The sequence below is a fragment of the Euleptes europaea genome, chromosome 14 (genome assembly GCF_029931775.1).
Source record: "Euleptes europaea isolate rEulEur1 chromosome 14, rEulEur1.hap1, whole genome shotgun sequence".
Classification (NCBI taxonomy): domain Eukaryota; kingdom Metazoa; phylum Chordata; class Lepidosauria; order Squamata; family Sphaerodactylidae; genus Euleptes; species Euleptes europaea.
This window is the reverse complement of record NC_079325.1, coordinates 33,269,126-33,295,121: the sequence shown is the minus strand read 5'-3', so window position 1 is coordinate 33,295,121 and position 25,996 is coordinate 33,269,126. Positions and strand designations below refer to the sequence as shown.

General features: G+C 47.3%; 2 protein-coding genes across 2 annotated transcripts; both read right to left on the bottom strand.

Moving 5' to 3' along the window:
• Positions 1-3,480: 3,480 nt before the first annotated feature.
• On the bottom strand, positions 3,481-13,693 carry DDX56 (DEAD-box helicase 56). The gene is made up of 14 exons (XM_056861008.1): positions 13,637-13,693; positions 13,151-13,312; positions 12,489-12,649; positions 12,194-12,364; positions 9,296-9,386; positions 8,836-9,080; positions 8,452-8,580; positions 8,034-8,147; positions 7,166-7,260; positions 6,918-6,991; positions 5,924-6,013; positions 5,699-5,804; positions 4,694-4,773; positions 3,481-3,561 (listed from the first exon to the last, which is right to left on the bottom strand). The coding sequence occupies exons 1-14, from the start codon at positions 13,691-13,693 to the stop codon at positions 3,481-3,483; spliced, it is 1,656 nt and encodes a 551-aa protein (XP_056716986.1).
• A 5,876-nt stretch (positions 13,694-19,569) lies between these two features.
• On the bottom strand, positions 19,570-22,214 carry TMED4 (transmembrane p24 trafficking protein 4). Its single transcript, XM_056861013.1, has 5 exons — positions 22,058-22,214; positions 21,867-21,967; positions 20,589-20,714; positions 20,076-20,222; positions 19,570-19,788 (listed from the first exon to the last, which is right to left on the bottom strand). The coding sequence occupies exons 1-5, from the start codon at positions 22,212-22,214 to the stop codon at positions 19,639-19,641; spliced, it is 681 nt and encodes a 226-aa protein (XP_056716991.1). The 3' UTR covers positions 19,570-19,638.
• Positions 22,215-25,996: the final 3,782 nt, after the last annotated feature.

Sequence of the window (25,996 nt, the reverse complement as noted above, 5' to 3'; positions counted from 1 at the left end):
TCAGTATTTGCCAGCCTTCAAAACCTTGCTTTCTGTTTTAATTATTCAAATTAAAAAAAATGTTTTCACTATTTCTCAGAGCAAATGATTTCACGCAGAAGAGATACAGCTGTGTGTATTCATTCACATTGTGTACAGCATTGGCCTTTTCTATTTTTATGAGCAGCTCTGGAAATGTCTCTCTGGAAATGTTCAGCCAGCCTTTACCTAGGAGGTATTAACCAATGAGAGTTTCTTGCTATGTGAAGTCACCTCCAATTGATCAGAACTTGAGTCAGGGCCTGTGGCCCCAAAGAATCAGCTAAATTCTGATACACGTGCAAACATAAACACATTATTTAAATTGGATTTTGAAATGTAGCAAATACAATTCTTGGTGCGGTGCTTGGGGCGCTGCAAGCGGGCTGCCATGGAGAAGGCACACCCTGCTGTGCACTATGAAAACAGGGGCATCTGCAACATAGTGAGCATGGGTGAGGCAGGCTTGGGGTCTACTAAAAATTTTAAATCAAAATGGTGCTCCTAGAGTTCCTGAAGTTTGAGAATGGTCAATGAGTGCCAGTGGGGTGTTGTGGTGGACTCTAATCTGGAAAACTGGGAGGGGCCATGGCTCAGTGGTAGAGCATTTGCTTGGCATGCAGAAGGTCCCAGGTTCAATCCCTGGCATCTCCAGTAAGGACCAGGTAGTAGGTGATGTGAAAGACCTCTGTCTGACACCCTGGAGAGCCGCTGCCAGTCTAAGTAGACAATATGGACATTGATGGACCAAGGGTCTGATTATAAGGCAGTTTCATGTGATTCCCCACTCCTCCACATGAGTGGCAGGCTCTAATCTGGTGAACCAGGTTGGTTTCCCAACTCCTACACATGAAGCTAGCTGGGTGACCTTGGGCTAGTCAGATCTCTTAGAGCTCTCTCAGCCCCACCTACCTCACAAGGTGTCTGTTGTGGGGAGAGGAAGGGAAGGAGATTGTGAGCCGGTTTGATTCTCCTTAAAAGGTAGAGAAAGTCAACATATAAAAACCAGCTCTTCTTCATTTACGGAGGCCAGAATGTCATGTGAGGATCTTTGCAGTGTTCAGTTAGTTCCCATTGCAGAGAACACAGAATTTTTAAGAAAGCAGGAACGTCCATTGCAGGTCTTTAAATAAAGGACAGGAAAACGTTTACTTTCCATACTGTCACTTACTAAAATGGTTTGCGCAGGATGCTCCTTGAGCAACAGGATGTGTGCATTAAGAGGAAGAAACACTGCTGTGTCGCTCTGCTGAAGAGGAGACTCCTATACCTCCGCCCTCTTCTTCAGTTTCACTGACGAAGTTTCTGTCCAGCTTTCTAGGCAGCAAAGATCAAAGGGCCTCAGGAATTATATGCTTCCTTTTCCCAGTCGCATCATCATCAATGAAGTCAGTCCGGATATTCCACCCAACAACTGCTCACAGGTCCCACCCCACAAGCAAATACTGTCCACTGTATCCCCACAGTTGAGGGGCTTGTTTTTCTTTCTTTGCCTGTGAAATTCTACTTTGCCTTCTGAATAATATTTTTGCTTCTGGATGGTTTTATGGTTAAGGTTGTTATTTCACTTAATCTTACCGATAATTATTTTATTGACTTTTAGTCATACCTATTGCAGATTTACATGATAAGCAGTTCACAAACTTTCTTGGCTGAGGAGATAAAACGTTTTAAAAACAAACACGCAGGGCAGCTCTTTCTTGCAAGCAAACAGCCGCTCCATGAAGGGCGGGGAGTAGGGTGGACAACGAAAGGCAAAGAAAGTCATGAATGCACCAAGCTGGACACTTCCCGTCCACGATGAGCCGCTCCCAGGTCCGACTACAGAGCCATCCCAGTTACCTGATCTTTACCCTGCAGCGTCATATAAGACCACTACCTCCACCCTGAGTCTGTTGTCCTATCTCGTCTCCTCAAGGTTTACAATCCAATCCTGGCCGTGACACCTGCCTTGCATATGATAAGGCAAAGAACCAGGGCAATAGTCCAATTACCTTGCCAGCATTGCCAGCCAGATGGCCTGAACTGTGCATTAAGAATGGATGCACGGTTCCTCTACACATCCCGGCAGCCAAGAAGGTCCTAAACTTTTTCCAAGAGCGGAGGCCTGTCAGAACAACAGCCAGAGCCCATCCCAGTAGGCTAGGAGAAAGCAGATCTTTACCTCTAGACAAAATGCTACAGTTTGGGAAAGGCCATGGCTCAGTGGCAGAGCATCTGCTTTGCAGGCAGAAGGTCCCAGGTTCAATCCCCAGCATCTCCAGCGAAAAGGACCAGGTAGTAGGTGATGGGACAGACCTCTCTGTGAAAGACCTCTCTGTCTGAGACCCTAGAGAGCTGCTGTCCATCTGAGTAGACACTACTGACTTTGATGGACAAAAGGTCTGGTTCAGTATAAGTCAGCTTTGTGTGTGCGGGTGCATTCATGGGTGATTCTTATAGATGACCTAAGATGCTCTCTGGTTGCCTTGGATCCAAAAGCAAAGGACAGGGGTGGGACCTGAGTAGTGACAGGGCAAGGCAGAGGGGAGAGGAAGGGGATCTGGCACCTGTCTATTTTTATCCCATCTTTCCTCCAAGGAACTCATGAGATTCACGTGTGGTTCCAACACCCTCACCGTGATGGACTCAAGGTCTCCCAGTGAGTTTCATGGCTGAGTGGGGATTTGAGAATGGATCTTCCAGGTCCTATTCCAACACTCTAAACCATGCACCACACTGGCTCACACCACACTACTGCCTGGCTCACATGCTGACAGGGCACTCTGAACTACACACCCCCCTTATTTAATCTGCTCAAGAGAATATTTGGACATTGTTTCAAGAAGCAGCCACAGTTGGCATCAGCAGGTAGAAGCGGAGTTAGAGAAAAGAAGGGAGGCGACTGATAGTGGAGCAATTTGCGCAGACGCTCAACACCCAAGGAAGACATTCATGATAAGTGTAGAATTCTTCTCAGAACCTTCACCTACTCTGCCTTAGGACCACCACCACCTTCTGGCAAACACCCAGTAGTAATCTCCCTTCCACTGTTGCAAGTGGGCTTGTGAGGACAAAAATAAGGGAGGGGGAAGAATAACTTAACGCAGGACCTTGGCACCAGCATCCTTCCCCTGCAACTGCCAGAAGCCAAGAACTCTCGTGCCCTCTGTCTACCCCCAGTATTAGAAGGAAATAAGTTAGTCTCAGTCATTCCATAACAAACAAGAAACTCACAAAAGATTTATAGTAAAAAGACTTGTTAACTTAAGCACTAAAAAGTCTTAACCGGTGTCGCCCACTTTAATCCTCTTCCAAGGAAAAGGTAGGAGACAAGCCTTTTAATATCTGTATATCGCCCAAGCACACTTCTGGTATTGTTGCATATATTCTGGCAGAAAAGTACAACCCCAGCATGAAAAAGGCCCCATAGTCAGATTGCTCTCTGGTCCATACGTAACACTGTCCACCAGGGCCAGGAGCTCAGGAAGTTTTCTTTCTCTTGGCTGGAATCTGCGATTTCGGTTTTGTGTATTTGAAGCTGCGCAGTGGGTTTGGCTGCCCCTGCGAGGAGGAAAAAGAAGAACGAGTGACTGCTGGTCCCAAGCAGGGTTTGCTTTTGCACGGTCCTGCCCCGTTTCTCCCAAGAAACTCCGGAGGGCTACACTGGAAACCTTTCAAGTGTGACTCCAGCTCTCTCCCACACACTTACACCCCCTTTCCCACTCATTCAGCCCTACGGCAGGTCTCTGAGATTCTCCAGAATGGCTCTTCCAGGCCCAAATTCTCTGACAATTACAGTCCTCTTCTGAGGCCCTCTGCCAGTTCTGCTCAGGCAGGGCCTCAACCCGGTGCACTTTTACTGTTTCTCACATCAGTCACAGAAAATCCAATTAGGCACTTTTTAGGATTTAGAGTCTTCTGTTTTCTTTGAGCTGCCTTGTGTTGATCTGCAGAGACTGCTTTTTTATTCATTCTGCTGCAGCTGTTGACTAAGGTGTTATTATTATTTACAACTGCTCTATATTTTTCTTACCCATAAACCAATTTGGATACATTTGATAGAAAAGCCATATAAAAATAGTTTAAATGAACAGTAAGCTCAGGATTGTAAGTGCAACAGCCATGCCAGGGGCCTCAAACAAAAGGCCAAGTTAGCTACCCAGCAGCCACCCAGAGCCAAGCGGATTATTTCTCACTGAGAAGGAATGCCCGCTAAACTTAGCACCATACCATCGGTGGCGGGGAACAGAGGGATCCACCTAAAGGCTTAGATAAGGAACTCATCCTTGCAAGGGAGCAGCAAAAGAATAGGTTTCATTCTATTTTGGTATCTAATGGAGTCTCCCGTCTGCAATCAAGAGCTTCGAACCCAGGAAGGGTTCCATTATACTAACTGAATGATGGACACTTATGCATGCGTTTCTGGGGAAGAGATGCCTCCCCAAAGGGCAGGACACTAGAACATGGATGATACCTTAGAAAGCTCCCAAACCAGACCAAGGGCAACCTCTGTAGTGCCACCCCTTGCAATATTAATAGCAACACTACTGACTATGCCTAAGTACAAACTGGACTACAGATGTCAGTCTTGGGGCCTCTTGGCAATACCACAGAGAAGGGGGGTGGAGGAAGAGTTGGTCATTCCAGCCTCCTTGCAGATACCAGGTTGGCAGTGAGACCCAGGAACACAAACCTTAGTGCGGGGAGGCAGTGGCTTCCGCCGCTTGCGTTTGCCGACAAAGGGCCGTACCACAGCTTGCAGAGTAGGGGGCACTGTGGAGAAAAGCAGAGTCATCGGCTGCTCCCCAAACAGGATACACAAGAGCATACCCAGAGTACTCCCTGATTCCCCCCCCCACCAGGCTTCTACTGCAGCCAATTTCTTCATCACCATATTGCATCTGTCTAGCATGTCAATCCACATCCTTGCTCAAAACCAACTTCTGCTTCCCCACTGATAACTACTGTGCAGTCACACCGTTGGTTACTGATCAGTTACCAGGTTCAGTTCAAGTACTGGGTTCAAATCCTTCAAGGCTCGCTGTCCACATATCTGCAGGGCTACCTCTCCTGCTAGGCGCTGCCACAACAGCTTTGCTCATCTGAGCAAAGCCTTAAGATGCCACCCTGCAAATGGGCAAGATCAACAGCTGCCTGTACAATCTCGGTTGTGGCCTCCACCTTGCGGAACGGCCTGCCTGAGGAGGCCTGTCTATTGCAACTGTTATTGTATTATCTTATTCTTACTGCTTGGTCTTATCACAATTTCTTCTGCTTTCATAACCCATTTTCTGCATTGTTTATTGTATGCCACATCTTCCTGTTTTGGTTTGCACTGTTTTATAATTATGTAACTTTAGTCCTACTGCATTGTTTTGGGGATGTCTTGTGCAGTTTGTCTGCTGTTTGTATTTTCGGATCCACCTTGAGTCTCAAAAAGGGCTATACAGTAAACAAATATTCTGCAGTCATAACATGAAAGCAGCACCTCACTCTTACAGAGGTTTCTATGCTCATGGTTTCTTTAGATGAGAGAATTTTTAAGTGAGAGTATGAAGACCAAGGATAGATGTGCACCCTGCGGTATACTGCTACTGTGCTGCAGTGCAACATCCCTTCAGAACAGGAAATACGTGTTCTCAATAAGCACAATAATGGCCATTCCCTGCTTCTTTCATGCATTTTTCATGCTCCCTACCCAAGTAGTCTGGCACATTGCGCAGGTGCGGCTTAACGATGGCTGGGTGAAGGGGCTGATCGTGGCGCAGTAGATTCAAATCCCGGGGGTTGTCTTCAAAGTATGTCTAGAAGGGGGAAAAGTATATCCAGAAGAAAATATAAAGCACGCATCTCCACTAAGATGCGTCAGAACACTGCAGGGGGAGAGGGAGACCATCACGACCAGCACAACACAGGGTTATACCTTCAGTTTCTCAGAGTTGAGCAGCTCTTCCTTGATCTCCCGGAGCCGAGCCTCTTTGATGGCCTGCTTGGTGACTGAACGCATGGCGTCCTGGAAGCAAGGAGGGGACAGAGGTCAGGCAATGCAGCAGCCAGACGGTCCCTCCTCTGCCCACCTGGTCACAAGCACCCACTGGCAGACAAAGGTAAAGGTGTAACATGCTGACCCATTGATGCTACCCTATTAATGCAACTGGCAATCCCCGCTTTGTCTGCAGCAAAAATGTGCTTAAAAATTTCCAACCTGTGCTTTAAAGGGCATTAACTGTTTTTATTCAAGCCCATTTAGTGGAAACTGCTTATTCTTAATCTCCCACTACTTGGAACACAAGGAGGCAACAGGTCAGTGAACTGACAGCACCGCTTTTCATGACAAATAGAAGCAATACTGAGAAGAATATATTAAAAAGAAGCCAGGAAGCTCCCAAAAGAGCAGCACTAGCAGTACCGAAGTGTCAGTTCTGATGACTCTCATTTTCTGGAAAATAAGCATGGCCACGCAGATCTCATCTCCAGCACACACTAAAGTTATGCACAGGCCTCACATACACACTCACAAACAGCCTTACATGAAAGATAAGACATCTACCTCTTCCCATTTTGTAGGGAGGAACAAAGAAGGTGCCATTGGTATTGTCTAGAGCAGTGGTTCTCAACATTTTTTGCTCCATTCCCCCCTTTCACCATTGTTCAGAATATAATTCCCCCCTTCCCAAGATAGTCAAACTGTATTGAATGCCACAGATTAAATTAAAAACAAATTACAATTTTGCAGATTGTACATAATCTACAGTACATCACACTGCTGAATAGTGGTCCCAATTCCCCCCATGGAACCCTAAAATCCCCCCCTGGGGGAAAATCCCCCCCTTTTTGAGAACCCATGGCCTAGAGCATCCCTTAGGATATCAAATTCCTCCCCAATGCTCTGAAAATACCCAGGTGAACAAACTAACCCGACAGCGATATCGGAGGCCTTCAATTTCATCCATCTGGAACTGGTAGGGCTGCAAGGTAACTGTGCTGCCATCTGGAGAACAAGCAGGAACAGGTTTGGTTATGGAAGAGCAACTACTGCACTACGCAGCCATAAGGCAACACCTGAATTGGCAGGAAAGGGATAACAGCTTTGTGTCTAGGGCCCCACTCTGGCTGACCTCAACAACCTGCCTGCCTGGGACAATCTGACAACTCTCGTACTCACCTCCCACAAGCGCTGCCTCAATCTTGGCCAGCTGGGCACTCTCTGAGCAAGACACAAAAGTCAGGGCTGTCCCAGGGTTGTTGGCGCGGGCTGTTCTGCAAGGAAGAAGAAAGGAAGGGCACAACTGAGACCAGCCCATTGGAAGACTAACAGCCTGGAACCACCCCACCCCACCCGTGTAGACAGATCCAGAAACTACAGGACAGTACCGCACATGCAAATGGTGACTGAGCAATGGAGTTCAAATGGAACTTGCAGGCAGCTGAAATCCACTAATAGAGACCCTGGTATGGCCTGGCCTTCACATTCACAGCATGCAGTGAAGTCCCAAGTTGCCACATGCCTCCATCGATGTGGAAAATAGAGGTTTTCTATCTGTAAATTAACTGCATCTGTGACAGGTTTTGTCTAAAGCAATCCCAGTATCCTCCTCTCTCTTGCTGACTGTAGAGAAATACCACTCAGTTGTGGCAGAGAATACGCAGATAAGGTGGGGTAAAAAAAAAAAGTTCAGCAACTAGGCAGGCCACAGCTAACACAGAAGGCACCACCACACCTAAGTCCCTACACAACTTCGCTTCAGGACAAAAGAAAAATATCTCCACAAAGCAGTGCAGGAATTTGCTTTTTCTACACTGAAATTCCAAGAAATTCCAAGAATTTTCTACACTGAAATTCCAAGTATCAAAATTCTACACTAGGGGCCACCCATGCAAAAGCCATTCCAAATTCCAGAGGACACAGTCACTTAATGGCCAGCTCAAGTCACAAGGCAGCGATTTCTTGAAAATCCCAAACGGATTCCCCCATTACAAATATATGAAGCTTTTCCAGTTCAGAAATCCCCACGCTATCCCGGGCTACTGACCTGCCTGCTCGGTGAATGTAGGACTCAACTGAAGGAGGGAAGTCAAAGTTGATGACAGCAGACACATTCTGGAAGTCAATGCCACGTGCAACACCGGACTCTTGGCCTTTGCCTCTGGAAGGGAAGCAGCAGGAGGACACTCAAGACAGCTGTGCCCGACACTGCTCACACCCAGCTGGTCTACGAAAAACACCCAGCACCCCAGAGCCTCTCAAATGGATCCTGCTGGCCACACCACAAAGCTTGAAGAAAGGCCTCCTGGGCCAAGAAGCACCAGCAACCTCGGAAGAGTACCGATACAAGCACAGGCTGCCGGGCAGAAGGCTTCTTTCAGTCAGTTACTTTGGCCTCCTATTTGATGCTTCCATATTTGAAACTGTCTTCAAAGCAAATATATACCCTGCCGTTGCAAACTTACTTCGCTGCTCTGGTGCCCTTCTTCTTCTTCTTTCCTTGCCGCAGTACCTCTGGCTCTGCTAGGTGCTGCTCATCTGTGGCGACAATGTAGTCGTAGAAGCCCTTATTGAACTGAGTGATGATATGACATCTGGGAGTGAATAAAAAGTACCAGTGAGCCTCTGGCCATCAGGTCCTCTTGCAATCCCAGAGGGCCACGAGGGAACCAAGCCCATGGTTTATGGGCAACATGCTCTGCTAGGAACTCTGTTTGATACGTGCCCCACAAATCCTAGCCAGGCAGGATGCAATTCCCACAACTACAAAGCACAAGGTATCCTCAAGCAAAAGCTCCCCACTAAGGGCTTCAAGTGCACACATACACCCCAACCCTGCTGAGGCTCACCTAGACTGAACAGGCAACTCTGAGTTCAGCACGCAGGCGGGGATGCTGAACTGCTCCAGGAAGAGCTTGAGGCGGTAGCAGCGGTCAATGGTGCTTACAAAGAGAATGACTTTTCCTCGCACCAGTGAAAGCTTCAGCAGTGCATAGAGCAGCAGAAACTTGTCCTCCTCCGTCTCACACCGAATCTGGTACTGGCTGAGCTGGGAGCTGTCCGGCAGTTGCGACTCCTGCAGCTTGAGGGTCACCTGGGCGGGAGACACAAAGCAGATGGACCCTTACCCCAAATGAACTTGAGCGACCAGACCCTCTGCTCCCTTCACGGTGCCATTCATCCTCGAATAGTAGAGTGAACAATGGAAGCAGTCAAGGAGCAGTTGCTGTTCTGCAAAGCTCAGTGGCACAAGGAACACCCGGCCTCCAATCCACCACAAACGCCCTGGAACGTTGCCCCCTTGCTTACAGGATTATGCAGCACCAGCTCCTTCAGTGCTTGCACGTCCTCATTGAAGGTGGCTGACATGAGGAAGGTCTGGTAGATCTTGGGCAAATGGCTGGAAAGGAAACAGAAACTCATAAGAAATTAGATTTAGCTTACATGTCAGCCTTGCAGCCCCTCTGGTCCAGCATCTGGGTCTCTCTACATACTACTAAGACCACAATTCACATGGTAGTGCAGGCATCGTCACCTCTGTATGAAGTAGCAAAATCTATTCCTAAAACAGTGTAGCTTCTATTAAGAAAGATGCAGTCTCCTGACTTGCTCTTCATCAGTCCGTTAAGACTCAATCCAAAGGATATATTAATCAGTTTTGATGTTGTATCCCTCTTTACCAAGGTTCCAGTAAAAGACATAATCTCATTGATTAACCAGATTTTTCCAGAAGATATAACAGCCTTATTTCACCATTGTTTGACAACAAGTTATTTCCTATGGGATCAAGAATTTTATGAACAGATTGATGGAGTAGCTATGGGAAGTCCACTCAGTCCAGTAATAGCAAACTTTTACATGGAATATTTTGAAAAGACAGCATTAGAATCAGCACCTTACAAACCTACAGTCTGGTTCAGGTTCGTAGATGATACATTTACCATTTGGAGCCATGGTGAAGAAAAATTAATGGACTTTCTAAACCATCTTAATAATATCCATCCAAACATTCAGTTTACCATGGAAAAGGAAATTGAGGGTAAACTCCCATTTCTTGATACCCTTGTCATCCGTAAAACAAACCTTCAGTTAGGTCACAAGGTCTACCGGAAACCAACTCACACAGATCGCTACTTACACAAAAACTCCAACCACCACCCCCGACAGAAAAGAGGAATAATCAAAACATTAATGGACCGTGCAAGACGGATCTGTGAACCACAGTTTCTCAAGGAAGAAACTAATCATCTAAATCACGCACTGCTAGCAAACGGCTACTCCAAGAATGAAATCAGAAGGGCCATTAAACCAAACAAAAATCAGAAAACTCAAGATAAACAGTCTCCCATAGGAAAGGTATTCTTGCCATTTATTAAAGGAGTCACTGATAGGATGGAGAAACTTTTGAAAAAACATAACCTACAAACAGTGTTTAAACCCACCAAGAAAATACAACAAATGCTACGATCAGCAAAAGACAAAAGAGACCCCCTCACCTCTGCAGGAGTATATCGTATACCTTGCAGCTGTGGAGAAGTTTACATCGGGACCACAAAACGCAGCATACAAACAAGGATAAAAGAACATGAAAGATACTGCAGACTTGGCCAACCTGAGAAATCAGCAGTGGCTGAACATGGACTGACACAAACAGGACACAGGGTCTTATTCCAAGACACTGAAAGACTGGACAATTCTACCAACTATTTTGTCAGATTGCACAGAGAAGCCATTGAAATTCATAAACATCAGCACAACTTTAACAGAAAAGAGGAGAGTTTAAGAATGAATAAGGCTTGGCTTCCTGCCCTGAAAAACCTCCAGACAAAGACAACATTCAACAATAGCCATACAGATTAGCTTGGATTACACACATTAACAGATCACTCCAGGATACAATGGTTCCATATTAACATACCATACCCTCAATAGCACATTATCTTGATACTTACAGGACAATACTTTTGCAGGACAATACTCAGCTCAAACCCAACCCCTTTCTGACTATATATTACTCTTCCTACACCCTTGACACTGAGAGACACTGTCCTTCAGTGTTACTACTCTGAAGATGCCTGCCACAGTTGCTGGCGAAACGTCAGGAAAGAAAATTCCAAGACCACGGTTACACAGCCCGAAAAACCTACAAGAACCAATTGCTCTTCTTTGTTCCTTCCTTCTCTCAAGGCCATCTTCAAAACACAACGCAAAGATTCATTGTCTTATACTAAAAATTTCCCTTTGTCTACTACACTCTAAATGCAGCAAAACAACATTATTCCCATTTTATATCTACAGTATCTTGAGCCTAGAAGACTGAGCCTTTTTCTTTTGCTAACAGAAGTCTGTTTTCACTACCAAAGCTTCGTTTTATCCAGAATTCCTCATGCATTATTTTCATCTCCAAATAAAAGCATCATGTACTCACACAAAACTGACCCTTACAGAGCATCAATGCGACCATGAACACAATGGTAACAGAAAAACAAAGGCCCGGGAAGTGGGACTGTTTTTCCCAAGGACTTTTCCCTTGAAAAGCACTGAAAAATATTTCTATGACTTCTTTCTTTGAAATGAGTGTAATTCTGTTAGCGCTTTAATGATTCCTCATGCACAGCATGAACGTTTTGAGATTTCTTTAAAAATTCCATCTTCTACCAATGAATATTTCTTTGTTTTGCCTGGCATTCCCTCAGTGATCCCTCTTTTCTGCACTCTTTTAATTGTTGTTTTTATGTTTTTGTAATTGTATTTTAGCTTTGGTTTCAATAATAAGTTTTTATTTGGTTTTAATTATTTTGAAGATTTGTTTTATTATACACATTTTAATCTGTTAGTTGCCATATGAGGGCAGAAAAGCTATATGTATATAGATATAGATAATCTGCCCCCTGTAAATGTCACCCATGCTGCCCCTTTCAGGCTTACATGACTGCTTCCATAGCAGAACAGCAATCATGTGATTTCACTGAGGGGAAAGACCCCAAAACCTATTACAGTTTGTAAATACTGCTGCACCTATTAGATTCCTCACCTCTTTACCCATCACCTGAAACATGCACATTTAACTCTCCACCACCATAATTTCTAAACTACCAGAACCAGTGAATTAAAGAGACAAATTTGAGAAGGAAATCACCACCTGGAAGGCTCTGCCTCCCGGCCTTGGCTATCAACCTATCCAGGGCAGACCCACTCCCACCTCACCAGAGCAGCCTCTTCAGGTCATCCTCAAAGCCAAAGGAAAAAAGCAGATCTGCCTCGTCCAGCACCAGCAGTTCCAGGGAATCCTGCAGGCTCAGGTTGTGTGCTTGCAGGTGGGCCAGGACCCGGGAGGGAGTGCCCACTACTACATCTGGCTTCTCCATTAAGATGGGCCTAGAAAACGAGAGTGACCAAGAGTGATTTGGGATGATGGCCCTCCAGCCCACGAATCAGAGAAAAGGCCAGATCTCCCCTCATTACGCATGAGCACTGCCTAGCAAGCACCCCGCCCTCTCACCTCTGCGCAGACATGTCGTCCGAGCCCGAGACGTCAGCGAAGCGCACGTGACGGGCACAGTGTGCAGCCAGCTGGCGCAGCATATGGACTACTTGCCGTCCCAGCTCTCGGGTAGGCACCAGTACCAACACACGCACCACCTGCGCGGTCACTGAAGGCGCCTGCGGGAGAAACACACACATACACACACACAAAAGTTACTATCAACCAATCAAGTTTTATTTCAATACAATATCAGCTCTCAATAAAAATCAAAGTTAGGTTAAAATAATAAAATTAAAAAAGTTGATGATTCTGGGAGGGATGATTTGAAGAAGGATTTTCTATGGGGAAAGGTTTTCAATTAGCTGTTTATGAATCCCACTAGACCGGAGGCAGAATTTGGCTACTTGAGTGGTTATCTCCCGAGAGGAGTCTGCTAAGAGCAGGGAAACTTTAGCTTCATCTGATCTTCCAGGAAAGGATGACAATACGGGGAGAATGCAGTGCGATCTTATGTCATTGTAGAAGGGACATTGCAGCAGAACATGTTCTATTGCTTCCACTTTCTCTGTTTTTCATGGGCATAGACGTTGATGAAAGGGAGTACGGAGATGCAAAGGTTACAAGAGATGCACGCGTCTGGGTACCGAGCTCCCCTCCTCCCCCACCACAATCCTCACCATTTTGGCGCTCAACAAGCGCTGGAGCAGGGGCAAGGCGTAGGCCCCCGTCTTGCCGGAGCCGGTCTTGGCGCGGCACAACAAGTCTTTGCCTTCCAGGGCCAGCGGGATGGCAGCCTCCTGCACTGCCGTAGGCTTAGCCCAGCCCAGCTCCGCTATAGCCTAGGGAAGAAAGGAAAAGGGGGCGAACGTCACGTGTGTGCGTTGGAAGAGCCCCCTCCCCATCTCAGGAAGGGTGCTCGGACCCCCCCCAGGATAATGTCACATGCATGCATCGGAGGAGCCCCCTCCCCTATCTCAGGAAGGGCGCTCGGACCCCCCCCCCCTACCAGGATAATGTCACATGCATGCATCGGAGGAGCCCCCTCCCCATCTCAGGAAGGGTGCTCGGACCCCCCCCCCAGGATAACGTCACATGCATGCATCGGAGGAGCCCCCTCCCCATCTCAGGAAGGGTGCTCGGACCCCCCCCCCCAACCAGGATACCTGCAAGAGCCGCGCATCCAGCCCCACGTGGGCGAAACTCAGCTCGGCCTCCTCCATGTTCACGCCGCCGCGTCCGCCCGGTGGCTCGCGCCTGCGCACAGCCGTGCTCCAGCGCCGGAGCGGCGCCGAGGCTGGCGCCCAGAGCGACCCTAGCGCCCTCTGGCGGCGGGAGGACCGTGCTGCCCCAGCCGCCTGGCAAAAGGCCGCTCCTCGCGGGGGCGGGGGGAGCGAGGCGCGTTGGTCTTAGACTTGTCGGGGTTGAAAGCGAGTCTCCGGGGTTTGTCTCGCGCGGGCGGCGCCCAAGGCCGTGCAACGGCTGTGGCTATGTGGGGAGGAAGCGCTTTATGGGCTGCCATTCCTCAGCCCCACTTCCAGGGTTTCTGTTAGCAAGCAAGAGAAAAGGGCCAGAGTCCAGTAGCACCTTAAAGACTAACACAAATATTTTCTGGTAGGGTATGAGCTTTCGTGAGCCACAGCTCACTTCTTCAGATACCAGCTAGGATGTGAATCCATTTGTCTTTAAGTAGAGGAGAGTGAATTCAGACAAGCATTAGTATGGAAATGTGAACAGTATGTCAATGTGAATAGCAGGCGTGATGGGATGAGGTGTGGTATGCAGAAGAGTCTGTGATGTCCAGGGGAGAGATGGGTGTGGAGAAATCAGCATTGGTAAGGAGCCATGAATGTGTGTGTGTAAAGTGCCGTCAAGTCGCAGCCGACTTATGGCAACCCCTTTTTGGGGTCTTCATGGCAAGAGACTAACAGAGGTGGTTTGCCAGTGCCTTCCTCTGCACAGCAACCCTGGTATTCCTTGATGGTCTCCCATCCAAATACTAACCAGGGCTGACCCTGCTTAGCTTCTGAGATCTGACGAGATCAGGCTAGCTGGGCCATCCAGGTCAGAGCCATGAATGCAAGGTCTTTATTCAGCCCAGGTAAATGCATTGACTTTAGTTTGAATATCAACTGTAATTCAGCAGTTTCTCTTTCCAATCTCCCTTTGAAATTCCTTTGTAAGAGAACTGCTACTCTTAAACCTGCAACAGAATGTCCTGGAAGGTTGGAATGTTCTCCCACTGGTTTTTGAATGTTGTGGTTTCTGATGTCAGACTTGAGTCCATTTAGCAAGCAAGAGGGGCTATTTTTGCATTATTCAACACTTTACATATTATGCAAGGAAACTTTCACAATGGTGCAAGACAGCTAATCTCCCACTTATGAACACATGAATCTGCCTTATACTGAATCAGACCCTTGGTCCATCAAAGTCAGTATTGTCTACTCAGACTGGCAGCAGCTCTCCAGGGTCCTAGGCAGAGGTCTTTCACATCACCTACTTGCCTAGTACCTTGAACTGGATACGCCAGGGATTGAATCTGGGACCCTTCTGCATGCCAAGCAGTGGCTCTTGCGCTGAACCACAGCCCCTCCCCTACCAAGCCCAGTGTTATAACACAACCAGGCTCACCCCAGCATAGAGTTACACAATGTACCCATAAGAGCATCAGAAACACACCCCAACCACCCAGGCGCAAGAAAAGGTCTGGTTCGTTGCGGAGACTAAATAGGCAAGGTGAGCAGGCCTACTCAACAGAGCACTGTGGGCAGTGTCTTACACAACTCTTCAGATACACGGGCTCCAGGTTAGGGTGGGCTCTTAAAGGTAATAACTTGCACACTGGACATGGAAGTAGGTTAGTGATGGATCGTCATTCCACTGCTGTTGGGTGTGTTCATACAGTCTGACTGCTTACAAACGTAAAGCCACATTTGTCTTATCAGCAGAAGTGGCCAAGTTACAGTAGTATGGCCAGATTGGCCAAGTGCACAAAGTAGAATTTTCTAAATCATATGCAGCTGAAAAGTGTGTACTTAGCCAAATTACCTGTACCATTTCTTCAGACACTTCCACAGGCAGCCCAGTATTTTAAAGCTGTTTAGAGTCCCTGTATCTCAGTGATACTGAGTAGCTCAGGGGCCACCGGGGGGGCTCTTCTGAGAACTGTTCCTTTGCGGCACCTGCTCCATATTCCTGGAAAGTGTACAAGGCCATTGGTGTGGTAGGGCTTGTGGTTATCTGGTGGGTCACATCTTGAAACAGCTGCTGCAGCAAACTTGTCCGATCTGTGGGACTCACGCCAGGGATGGAAGGGCACCTCCTAACCAGCCCCCACCTCTCTCCCCAGCCTCTGTACTCATCCTGGCTGCTGGGAGAAAAGCAAGCTGGCCACATAGAAGAGAGAGCAAAACCACCACTACCAGGGCAGCCACCCAACAAAAGAGCAAGCTGAATATACAGTGAAGCGGTGGTGGTGTTACTCCCCTTTCCCTGCAGCCTTGGCAATTGCACTCTCTAGCCTGAGTTGCTGTGCCATCATGCTGAAAAGAGAGCAAGAATGCAGAGGGGGAAGCCCTTCCCCTCACTCCAGCTGCAGAAGGCTGGCTGGCTTTCAACAACAGTGGGAAGAGATAATCCCTCATGAGCAGAGGTACTCATAATTTAAAAGGTCAGTTATATTTAATATTAAAAATTATACTGTATCCACATGCTTGGGGTGACACATGGGCATACAGTAATCATGTGGTGCTTTTGGTTGATAATGGTGACTGTAGCTTTCCACAATTGAGTGAGTACCACCGCCACATCTCATCTTAAACAGGAAGATCTGTTCCCTAGAACATCAGCTCTACAGCCCACCATCGTTTCTACCGTATCCAGAGGCCATTTCACTTTGTTCTGCTGTATCCACTGGGTAGCAGCATCCAGATGCTGATTCAGTATAAACACAGAGCTGCGCCTGGGTGCTTATTTAAAGAAATGTAGAGCTGGTTGCCATCAGCATATTACTGTCACCCAACTCAAAGCCCTGGCTGATCTTGGTGAGGCATAGCTTCAACCCCAGGGCTGCTAAACAGTCCTTTAAATTGCTGCAGTGGAAATTATACCAGCCCTTTGCTTACATTCTGTTGGTGGCAAACAATCCCCCACAAAACATCCTCTTGGAGACTTTTCAGGTGGTTCAAAATACTGGCCTGGCATAGGGTAAGTCCCCCAGGCTTGAAAGAACTTCACTAGCAGCTATCTTTTTCCCCAGACGTGATCCTTACCTTTAAACCCTAAATAGTCCAAGACCAGATACAAGACTGTCTCCTCTTTATGACCTGTTTTCACGTTGAAATCAGCATCAGAAGCTCTATTCTGCCCCCACTTCCAGATAGGTCTTTTCAGCAGTGGCACCTCACCTGAGAAATGGGCTCCCCAATGTACTTGGCATGGCACTGACTTTAAAGAGACTACAGGCAATACTTTTATGTACAAATGCACTGTGGTCTTTTCTCTTTGTGTCCTTCTTTTGTTATTAACATTTAGATGTGATGTTTTAACGTTACGAGCCAGATCACTTTGTGCCCATCTTCAGAACTGAGGGATGTGATGATCAAAAACAGGGCCTGTAGAATGCTATTCCTCTTGAAGCTTGCCTGGAACTGACCCTACTCTTTTTTAGGCTTAAAGAGCCAGCATGGTATAGTGGTTAAGAGCAGTGGTTTGGAGAGGTGGACTCTGATCTGGAGAACTGGGTTTGATTCCCCACTCCTCCACATGAGCGGCCGAGGCTAATCTGGTGAACTGGATATGTTTCCCCACTCCTATACATGAAGCCAGCTGGGTGACCTTGGGCTAGTCACAGTTCTCTTAGAGCTCTCTCAGCCCCACCTTCCTCACAAGGTGTCTGTTGTGGGGAGGGGAAGGGAAGGTGATTCTTCCTTAAGTGGTAGAGAAAGTCATCATATAAAAACCAACTCTTCTTCTTAAGGCCAAAACCTTTCTTTTTAAGCTTTTATTTACACAGTTGATCCTTTAAAATTGTTCTTAGTCAGCTGTAGCTTAAGAACTGTTTCGTAACTCTTTTAAAGCTGTTTTATGAGCTTAGCTAGAAGCCTGGTGGGAGCTACCACAACATTGCTTGGCCTTTCTACCACAAGCAGGACGCCTGCCCAGGTGGGAGAGGCTTCCTGCCCAGAATTACACCCTCAAAGTGCTGTAAGAGATTCAAGCTGCAATCCTGAAGGGGGGGCTGAAGTTCTTTAGGAGCCACCGTAATCCCGTGTCGGCGTAGGTGCCACCTTATTACAAAATAAAGTGGCACCTATGCCAGTGTGGGGGCAAACACGCTGCTGTGCAGGGCTCCGCCGCTGGCGCGGCTATGCCAGCAGTGAAATCCCGGAAGCAGGAGCCTGCACTGGCATAGAGGGGCATTTCCGGGGGCAAAGCTGCCTTTAGGCAGCTTCCTAACCCCTTTAGACCCAGGAACGCCCCCTCGAACTGCAGCGTGACTAGGCCACTTTTTTTGGTGGCATAGTCTCACTGTTTGCTATGTGGGCATTTTCCTTTAATTTTTTTACCTGCTTTTATTTCATTTTTGGTGGCTGGGAAGCCTCTGTGGAGGCGGCACAGCTGCGCCTTTCCCAGCCACCAGGGATCTACCGCCTTCCCTTTGGAATGGGATGCCAGCCTTTAAGCATGCAGAAGATTCCGTTTTGCCCCCTCCTCTGACCTTTGAGACACTGGGGCTTTGATGACCAGATAAGGTGAAGGTTGGATCAATTATATTGTCTTCAGGCACTGCTAATTGCTAAGCTACCACAAGTGCTATTTTTGGCAGCTAACCATCTTTTTAAACAAAGACTTTTCCCTTAAACAATTACTTCCTCGCCTACCTGCAGTAATAAGTCAGCCCAAGGAAAGAGCCTTTGGGGGCTATCCTATTAATCCTGCTATTTAGGATTCACCCACCCCATTCATAAGAATCTGAGGTTTTTCTCTGAGCTTATTATTTCTGGTGCCAAGAATAAAGCAGCCACAGTATGTTCTTATTGTTTCCCCGTGTACAATCATAAAGATTACTGCGATTAACAGAACACCTGAAAGGACAAGGAAAGACTGCCGAAAAGCAGGATTTTCCCCCCAAACAAAGGGAAGGCATAAATTCCTTTATTTAAGGTAGGTGAGAGAACCATTCAACTGCACATTTTCTGTATTTTAAAGGCCCAGATTTGTTTTTGTTGTGAATAGCAGGTACGCACAGCCCCCTCTTCCCAAAAACTCTAGTAAGGTTAACAGGAAACTCCAGAAAGAGTTAACTGCTGCTGTACTTAATGCTGTGGTCACTGCCATCACAAAAGGTTAGACAACACCTTTACATTTGTGGAATTTCACACACTTCTGTGGCCACTGTATGTCTGCCTCTGAGGGAAGAGACAGCTAAATCTGCTGTCCTACCACTAGCATTTATTGTCCACCCACGGCAGAGATCTTCCAAACCTTGTTGAGGAAACTGAGGCATACAGAAGCAGTGGATTCCCTGTTGCTGAGAGCAGGTGAGTTGATGGCACTGCATGAGGGTGTAGTAGTTCAGGAACATTTGCTCCTGTCACTAAAAAAACAAAATTGAAAGACCAACCCTTGACTTTGGCCACTGCTATCCCCACCCCCCGCACATATATCAAAACACAAGTAAAATTTCTTCCTTTCTTCTCCAAGTCAATCCCATCACCTTTGCTAAAAGGAACTGCTGAAAGCCAGTAAGTGAAGAATCATGGTAGGGAACCAAACCACTACAGAGACTGAACCTGCCAACCCCACACTCAGGACAAGGAAAAAGCAGGGAACTATTGGTGGGGGTGGGTGGGTCTTAAATATCTCACTCCCAAGCCTCTCCAAGTGCAATATCCTCTGCCTGAAATTTGCAAGCCCTGAAATTCCATTCCTACTCCAAAGACCCCAGTACAACCCTCAACACCAATTTCTTTGCTCTAACAGAGCATAGAGCCAGCTGGAGGCTTCCACAGGAAGGGTATCCGTGCAGAGGGAGCACTAGCCTTGGTACCTTCTATTTTATGTTTCCGATTCAGTCATAAATCCAGACGGGCAGAGATGAGTTCAGTGGGAGTTGGAGGACAGTGAGACATTTTAATAAAAGTGCTTGTGTTGCCGTAAGTGCTTATACCAGTTTTTTGGCCTCAAAGAAGCTTTTGAGGTGTCTCATCTGCCAAACACCAGTGATGATGAGGATGATAGTCTGGGCAATGGACCACCACAAAACCCGCTGGTTGGTGCTTTCGCTGGTCATGCGGAATCTTTCTTCTCGGTACTGCAAAATGGACACACTGTTAAGAATCAGAAGCATGACTGCGCTGAACACATGAACCTGCATTATACTGAATCAGACCACTGATCCATCAAAATGGCAGTGGCTCTCCAGGGTCTCAGGTAGAGATCTTTCACATCATCTACTTGCCTAGTCCCTTTAACTGGAGATGCCAGGGATTAACCCTGGGACCGACTGCATGCCAAGCAGATGCTCTACGACTGAGACACAGCCTCTCCCCACTGGCTCTGCCCTTCCCCACACTGAATGATGCTCAGAGAACTCCTTACCCTTTGGTAGTTCTGCTCCTTCTGGATCTGTTCCACCTGATCCAGAAGCTGCCTCGCTCTTAACTGCAGCTCCGTCAGCTTGTCCTTTGCTGCAATCTCAGGGTAGTTATTGGTGTGCTCCCCAACTTGGATATCCAAGTGTACTCGCTGGACACAAAACAAGCCAAATGAGACAGTGGGCCCATAACACGCAATAGGACACTTTTAAGAGTTCAAGCAAGTCCCAGGCCCAGTTCCGTCTAAGCCCTTTCCTCACTTCTATCACATCTGCTGAGCAACTGATGTTCTGAGAGTTACAGAGAGGGAAAAAAGCAAGTCAGGAGATTGAAGAGAAGGTCTGGTATTATACACCAGCTCCTCTTCCTCACATCTGACAAGCACTTCTCTTGCTTTTATTTCATTTTCACAAGGATAAGTGAGAAGGCCAGCCACTCCAAGCTGCGGAGTGTCAGCGAGCCCTGTAGTGCAAGACCAGGGCACATGATAGTGCCAAAGGACAAGAAGCTGGCTTACCAATTTGCCCCCTGCAAAAAGCGCCATGCGAGTGGAGTTGGAGTGGAGGCAGATCTGATGCTCCCCATGGGTGTGCGACGTGAACGTGAAGCGGCCCTCAGAGCCATATTGCCTGGACAGAACCACCTGGAAAAGAAACCATCAGAAAGATCATGGACCATTAGGCTTAAGAACACTCTCCTCTACAAACACAATCATGCGCTTGGCTCCATCGAAGACCCAGGCACCTGCTACAGCCCAGGGAAAGAAGGCCAGGGTGTGAGTGTGAAATTCCCAAGGAAGAGTCTCTACTGTTTCAGCATTGCTGGCCAGGCTCCTTCATCCTGCCTCCTGGTGGCCATTCACATGAGAAAGGAATAGGGTTGCTAACCTCCAGGCAGAACCCGGAGATCTTCTGCGATTACAACTGATCTCCAGGCAATCAAGATCACTTACCCTGGAGAAAACGGCTGCTTTGAGGAGTCAACTATGCATTATACCTTGCAGAAGTCCCTCCCCTCCCCAGGCTCCACACACCCCAAAAAAATCTCCAGGTATTTCCCAACCTAGAGCTGGCAACCCTAGAAAGGAAAGATGATTCAGAACAAGAAGGGGGGGGAAGAGAAGGGGACTTGGCCTAACCGCCTTTGTTCTGCTCCCGAGACAGCGCTCACCCTCTGCCAACCTCAGACGTTTCATGGAATAAAGGGCGAGGATAAGCCAACTAGGGTTGCCAGCCTCCAGGCACTAAGTACAGGAAAGGCTGATGATATTCAATCAATCACAAGTTTACAAAAACAAGGTGTATTAAGTGCAGTGAACGACATACAACACACAAATCTATATACAATCCCATGTTAACAATCCTAAAGGGTACAAATGTTTTTGAGACTTGTACCCTTTAGGACTGTTAACATAGGATTGTATATAGATTTGTGTGTTGTATGTCATTCACTGCACTTAATACACCTTGTTTTTGTAAACTTGTGATTGATTGAATGAATATCATCAGCCTTTCCTGTACTTAGTTCCTTACCTGTGGTAGCAGTACAGAGGTGTTTATTTTGGTTGCTTAGCCTCCAGGTACCAGCTGGAGATCTCCTGCTATTACAACTGATCTCCAGCCGACAGAGATCAGTTCCCCTGGAGGAAACGGCCACTTTGGCAATTGGTCTCCATCGATTGAAGTCCCCTCCCCTCCCCAAACACCGCCCTCTTCAGGCTCCGCCCAAAAAATCTCCCGCCGGGTGCACCTGGCAACCCCTAAAGCCAACTAGCCGGGCGGGGGTATCTGTTTACCTTCTTATCGGGGTCCTTGACCTCCACGAACATGCCCAGCCCCGGCGTAGACGGCAGGAAAGTCTCGGCCTGCTTGTCCCACAGCTGCGTCCGGTAGTTACCTGTCGAGGGGGGGAGGGGAAGGGAGAGGGGTCAGTGCCTCTGCCAGAGCCGCGGCCCGCCCCTCCGCGCCGCCGCCCGCCGCTTCTCACCGATGACCATCGTCTCGTCCGGGATCTCCTCGATGAAGCAGCGCTTCTCGGTCTCCCCTATGTGGAAGTACAGCGCATGCGCCCCGCGGCCCACCAACTGCGCGACCAAGCACAGGACGGCGACGACCGGCAGCCCCGAGCGTCCGCCGCCCGCCATGGCCGCCCGCCGCCTCTCACTGCGCAGCCGCAGCCCCACCCACGTGGCCACGCGACACGCCTAGCGAGCCCTGCACTGACGCTGCAGCCAGAAAGGCTGTTTCCGGGAGGGAAGGGCGCATGCGTTGTCAGACACCGGCGGTACTTCCTGTATATTTTTGACGCAGTTTTTTTTTTCTCGCGCGCGCTGAGTCGAAGTGATGGGTAACCAGGCGGGTCAATCGTAGAAGGGCGGAAACGCCCGGTCGCTTTAGCCTCCTTTCGTCCCTGTTCCAGACAGGATTCAGCCAGGATCAAAGTGACGGGTACCCAGACGGGTCAATCGTAGAAGGGCGGAAACGCCCGGTCGCTTTAGCCTCCTTTCGTCCCTGTTCCAGACAGGATTCAGCCAGGATCAAAGTGACGGGTACCCAGACGGGTCAATCGTAGAAGGGCGGAAACGCACGGTCGCTTTAGCCTCATTTCTTCCCTGTTCCAGCCAGGATCGAACGCACGTTCGACCCTAAAGCAAATATGATTTTTTTTAATAATAATTTTTTATTTTCTTAATTTGACATGTTAGTACTAAAAAAAAAAACACTTAAAATTTCTAAATTAGCAATAAATTGACTTCGCCCTCTCCCTCTTCCGTCTAAAAATAAATTGTAAAAACTTTTGCTAACGGGGCTAATCCCTTTACTATTTTAATTAACATACTCTTATCCTATCTAACATTATTAAATCAATGCTTAACATAAAATTATTAAAAGGTATAAGTAAGGGATTAAATCAAAAATTATTTGATATTTATTTTGCTTGTCAGTTTCATGTTTCGATAACTCCTTATTGCAGTTTTCTTTGAAGCAATATGAAACTTGCATTGCTGGGGGTAGCTGCGTGAAAATTTCCTGTCTCACACGTGTAGGGCGAATGCCACATTTTCCTGCTCTTCCTGAGAAGAGCTCTGAGTGGCAAGCATGGTTCCCCCTGCTCTGATTTTATAACAACAACCCTGTGAGGTAGGCTAAACAGAGAGAACAACTGGCCTGTGAACAACCAGTGACTTTTGTGTTGTGTGGGATTTGAATCTTGGTCACACTCTAACCACTATACCACACTAGTGGAGGATATGCATGGGCTGGGATGAGAGGCAGGTGGGTTGGGAGGCTCTATCAGGTGGCTTCTTGGTGACAAAGGCAAGAGGGATCAGTAATGCACTGCCCACTCTTGCCAGTGGGATACAGAAGCTGAATGCCAACATAAAGCTGTATTCCGTGCCTTCAGCCAACAGTAGAAGAGCAATGCATCAACAACGCTAAAAGAGACTCCTGTGAAAAGTTTCCTGGATCTACAATGGTGTATTTCACCCACAAAGTTCAGGCCAGTGACTGTTCTTAAAGCCTTTGTTAGAGAGTAGTTGTAAGCTGTTCTCTTTCACCCTCAAGATGACACCATGTAGATGATACTCTGGAAAACAGCACTGCCAGTGGAGCAAAATAGGTGTGTGGAAACAATCTTGTTTGACTCTATTTGTTCCATGACTCTGTCCCTGACTGGTTCTCTGCCTTCCTGTCATCACTTTTTTCAGTGTTTCCACAGACAGATGTACGTGCTCATCTTTCCCGTCTCTGTCGGGGGCCCCAGAGGTTTTTCTTTGGCCCTGTTCTAGTCTCTCTCTCTGAACACTATCCCTGGGGAATCTCATCAAAGCCCATGATTTCCTGTTCAATAAAGTCTGGGGTGTTCTGCCATTGCCACTCGTGTGAATTTTGTGTTATTATACTCTATGAAGCGGCTACAGAAGAAAATAATTACTTACACTTCAAACTACTTGACGCTTCGTAACTACAACTGAACGTCTCCTTGTTGCAAGTTAGCTATATATTTGCAAAGACTTTCTTGTTACTTTCAATGTTTAACGCATGTGACTGAACAACGTGTTTAACCATATGATTTTGACTTTCATGCATACTATTGTACACATAATGAATTCATAATTGTGTTTTTGTACATGTCTAAATTGAATAAGATTACTATAGCATTTAAAGAATTGCTGTTTGTTTTTTCTGTTGTTCTTTGTTTGCTAAATCACTATGCAGCAGGCTAACTTATATTTATCTAACCTCCAGGTACTAGCTGGAGATCTCCTGTTATTACAACTGATCTCCAGCCGATAGAAATCAGTTCACCTGGAGAAAATGGCCGCTTTGGCCATTGGACTCGACATTGAAGTCCCTCCCCTCCCCAAACCCCGCCCTCCTCAGGCTCCACCCCAAAAACCTCCCGCTGGTGGCGAAGAGGGACCTGGCAACCCTATAGCTCACTATATACTGGCTGTGGAGGAGGGGGTGGTGTTGAGGGGCACTGGCTGAGCTGGTGGACAGAGATTGGCTGTTCTTGTGCATGCCTCTATGTGTGTCATGGGGGCGTCATTGGCTGCTGTTGGCTGATTGGTGGGTTTTGCCAGGGTTGACGGGGATTCCAGCATTCTTGCTATGCCATCTATGCCTAGCGGAGGGGCGCATGTTGTTATTTCCCCTTGTGGAATGTCCATGGGGAACAGACCAGCGGCTGGCTCTGCCTTTGCTTTTGCAGCTTCCTGCCAACACAACATTGCGCTTCCCATGTCTATCGACAATGTCACCATTCACCCTGTAGAACAGGCACAAAGCTTTGACTGTTTACAACTTTGCTCCATATTTAGTCTTTTTTTCCATGTCAGCTCTCCCTCTATAGCATTACAACCACATGACCCTTTTTTGTCTTCCCCTCAGGAAAAACCCGCTTCATGAATTTCTCACCTTGTCCACTGCAGTTTCCTCTTCTGGCTTTCTGCGTTTGCACCTCCACCTCCTCACTTCTCCAGTTCTCTGCTGCTAATTTGTTAATTTCTCTCATTGATCTGACCATGCTCTTTAAATAACTGTGCTCACTTTCTGTCCCATCCACATTCCTCGTCCTTGTCTTCAAAGCCTTCCATGGTTTTGCTCTTCTCTCCCCCCCCCCGCCCCGTCATCTCTCCACTCTTGTATCCCAGTACATCCTTGGCCAAGAATGTTTTAAGTCCAGTGCCACCATCTGAAGGTTTTCTCCCTTAAATGAATCTCCCATTGCTGCCCCTTTTACCTGAAACCATCACTCAGGACACCTGTGTGATACAGATCTTTCATTTCATTCTACTCTACCTAACTGAGCCATTGTAAGAATTACAACAAGATAATTCTGTAAAATCGTTAGAACATAGAAATGTTATATAAGTTCTTGTTCAAATCCCCCATAGCACTCAACTTTTTGAATGGGTTTCTGCTTTTGGCACAATTTTTAATCCTCTTCTCTTAGTGCAGCTAAGCCTATGAATATGCAGCTGAGCTGCCCACATGGGCTTTGCCTCCTCTGAGCAACTGCCACCTTGACCACTCTGTCAGGGTATCAAAATAACCAGGAAATCTGGTCTGTAGGCGACAGCAGGAAGAAGAAGAATAGTTGGTTTTTATATGCTGATTTTCTCTACCATTTAAGGAAGAATCAAACTGGCTTACAATCATCTTCCCCTCCCCACAACAGACACCATGTGAGATAGGTGGGACTGAGAACAGTGACTGTCCCGAGGTCACCCAGCTGGCTTCATGTGTAGGAGTGGGGAAACTAACCCGGTTCATCAGATTAGCATCTGCTGCTCATGTGGAGGAGTGGGGAATCAAACTCGGTTCTCCAGATTAAAGTCCAACACCCCAAACCACCGCTCTTAACCGCTATACCACACCGGCTCTCACTCTCGCTCTTCTATCTTTTTAGGTCTTATGC

Bases quoted from the DNA above. Each gene is read 5' to 3' on its own strand.
- DDX56 (XM_056861008.1), bottom strand. From the start codon at position 13,693: ATGGAGGAGGCCGAGCTGAGTTTCGCCCACGTGGGGCTGGATGCGCGG. The intron at 8,581-8,835 runs GTGAGCCTCAGC...ATTCACTCCCAG, and splicing joins GAGTTGCCTGTTCAGTCTAG to ATGTCATATCATCACTCAGT. The intron at 8,148-8,451 runs GTAAGTTTGCAA...CTTCCCTTCCAG, and splicing joins AAGGGCACCAGAGCAGCGAA to AGGCAAAGGCCAAGAGTCCG.
- TMED4 (XM_056861013.1), bottom strand. From the start codon at position 22,214: ATGGCGGGCGGCGGACGCTCGGGGCTGCCGGTCGTCGCCGTCCTGTGC. The intron at 20,715-21,866 runs GTAAACAGATAC...TTTCTTTTCCAG, and splicing joins TCAAGGACCCCGATAAGAAG to GTGGTTCTGTCCAGGCAATA. The intron at 19,789-20,075 runs GTAAGGAGTTCT...TCCATTTTGCAG, and splicing joins AGGAGCAGAACTACCAAAGG to TACCGAGAAGAAAGATTCCG.